A 2,805-nucleotide genomic window follows, 5' to 3' on the forward strand; every position below is an offset into this window, starting at 1 on the left:
ACATCTGGGGCAGCCAAAATGGTTGGAATCTGAAACGCAGAAGCACCAACCCCTTGTTATGATAACACAAAGGTTGAATTTACTGCAGCTAATCTCGCAACCTATACAACTCACGGAGAGACATTTCCTCTTGTATTCCCCCCACGGGGAAGAAGGCAAGGCCGCACAGAAGTGTGGTTAAAAAAAAAAAGAGCCAAAGCAAAGATATGCAGTATTGGTGTGGTGAATGTGAGCCAGTGCTGTGTTTAGACGAATGCTTCAAGGCGTCACCTGCTTGCATTGCCGAGATACCGGGCGTTCATATTATAAGGCAAGGTTATAAAACCATCTTTTAAGATCATTTTAGTGAAAGTTTCATCCTTCAAGGCGTACCATTCACTGCTCAAATACTAAACAACCTGCTTCCATTGCCGAGATACAGGGCGCTCATATTATAAGGTAAGGTTATAAAACCACCTTTTAAGATCATTTTAGTGAAAGTTTCATGTTCCTATCTCATATAATTTAAGAACAATGATGAATAAATCATTTTCGAGCAAAATTTAAATGGACAGCTGAAGATATTACCGCCGGAGAGACGGCCGCGGAATTTAAATGACTGCGCGGAAGGGTTAATACCAAGTTTCAGTTGCTTTGAACTAATTCATGCCTGTCATCAAAACTACATATCAGATGCTTCGTAATGCATAAGACTCACATCCAACTTAGTCGTTACTCACCTTCCCAACGTCTCTACTATAGGTTAATTTTTTGTCCACTTGCAGGCAGTAATGAAGTTCCAACACTGAACACAATTGATAATTATATGACACGTCTGCATTCACTGCTTCTTGATTCCACCACTCGGGACCGGGAGGCACTTGTGGCTACAGTGCGTGAACTGGTGGGCCGTTTGGAATTCCATGGATGACCCATACAGCCCAGTGTTCGCAGGCGAAGGCCCAATAAGTAACCTGCATTTATTTTGTGACACGTGAGAATAAATATTAGAAGACAGTATGATAAATGTGAGGTCTGTGAAAGAGCACAGTGTTATTACTGATTAGTAGACACTGAAGGAGAGAGTGAATTTTGGTGTAGTTCATGTACAACATTTTATTTCAAATAACTTTGACATTAGGTTGCTGATACATGTTAATTTGAAGTTTTCTTACGGATATATTTCTTATTCTTCCACTGGGTGTGACCATTATGAACAATAAATTAGATCCCTATATAATTTTATTTCATATAACTGGATGTGTACCTGTTCTTTGTTCCTAACTGGTTATCTGTATGTATGTATTTTGACAAAACTGATATATGATGCACAAATGTGAGTTGTCTGGAGACATATGAAGATCAGCAAATAAAGACAGTAAGTAGTTTGTACCAGAAAATGAAACAGTGTGTTGTATTTATTGGTTTGAGGCGATGTAAGTGCTACATTGTCCTATCAAAATACCATCAAGTGATACACAAATAACGTATTATCACCCTGCTGTGCTAACCCTCACCGTAACCAAGTGAGCGTCTTTATCATCATCACTGGCATGACAGCCCTTTGTGAGCCCTGGCCTTCCTCAGGATTGCTCTCCATTCTCCTCCACTTGATGCTACATTCCTCCAGTTCTTTACACCCAAAATTCTTATGTCCTGCCACACATTCTTTCCATCTCAATCTTGGTCTTCCCACTCTCCTATTTCCTTCTGGTTTAGTATTAAGCATTTTTTTAACCGTTCTATTCTCGCCGGCACGTCTATGTGTCCAGCCCATTCAAGCCTTTTCACCTTTATAAATCCAATAATGTCTGGTTCATTAAATAGTTTGCATAGCTCATGGTTATACCTCTTCCTCCATATTTCATTTTCTTCCACTGGTCCTTCATTCATTCATTCATTCATTTCCTTTATTTTCCATATATTCATACAGGCAAAAATCCTAGGATGTGGAAATAGTCCATTTGATTATAGATGTATACATGTAATAGATTACATAAGTCACACAACTAAAATAACACACACCAGTTAACTAACATAGGTAATATAAAAAAACAAAACAAGAGCTTATTACAATTGTAACTAATATTTACACATGTATAGGCCGCAGCACAATTTTCAGACAGAAATTATAGAAAAAATAATTTTCTTGGAATATTATTTCAGGAGTATTACACTCTGTATTACTAATTATGAATATAATTTTTTTAAATGAAGTGTGATTTCGAATATAAGCCGCACCCCAGTTTTCCTCTTGAATTTTTGGCAAAAAATGTGCGGCCTATACATGCGTAAATACGGTAATTTAAAAAGTGCATTACTGTAAAAACTTAAAATTAATACAATTTTCCCATAAATCAAAATACATTGATACAGGACTCGTCCTGTACATACATACACATCCTCCACTTTCCATAAACATCCATACAGGGAAGAAACCCAGGATGTGGAATTAGTCATCAAACACATACACAAAGTCACACAAGTCACACCGCGAAGATCACCCACATTAATTATCCAGCACATACAACAATACAAGGCAAAAAGATTAAACAAACATAAGTCACAAGTAACCACAATACAACTCCTCACATCTCCGTTACCAACTATATTAAAATGTGGCGTTAAGCATTCAAATTTATGTGCCTTTATAATTAAAATACTCATTTAATGCATAAAAAGAATTAGCATGTAAAAATCTTTTTAGGGAATGTTCAAAGGATTTCTGGTTATTAGATAATTGTTTCAGCTCTTTAGGCAGATGATTGTAGATTTTTATACCTGAATAATATGGACCCTTTTGAACTTTAGTAAGAGAAGTACTCG

At 36.8% G+C, this 2,805-nt stretch overlaps 1 protein-coding gene across 1 annotated transcript in view; it reads left to right on the forward strand.

The window, feature by feature from the left end:
• The window catches only part of LOC111870418 (high mobility group protein 20A), a gene marked incomplete at its 5' end in the record, with an annotated part of 20,832 nt that extends 19,448 nt beyond the window's left edge, over window positions 1-1,384 (forward strand). The window contains 1 exon segment of the mRNA XM_033753836.1: window positions 765-1,384. Within this exon segment, the coding sequence (XP_033609727.1) occupies window positions 765-910 (146 nt within the window). The 3' untranslated portion in view covers window positions 911-1,384.
• Between the last annotated feature and the right edge of the window lie 1,421 nt (window positions 1,385-2,805).

The sequence above is a fragment of the Cryptotermes secundus genome, unplaced genomic scaffold (genome assembly GCF_002891405.2).
Source record: "Cryptotermes secundus unplaced genomic scaffold, Csec_1.0 scaffold1260, whole genome shotgun sequence".
Taxonomy (NCBI): Eukaryota; Metazoa; Arthropoda; class Insecta; order Blattodea; family Kalotermitidae; genus Cryptotermes; species Cryptotermes secundus.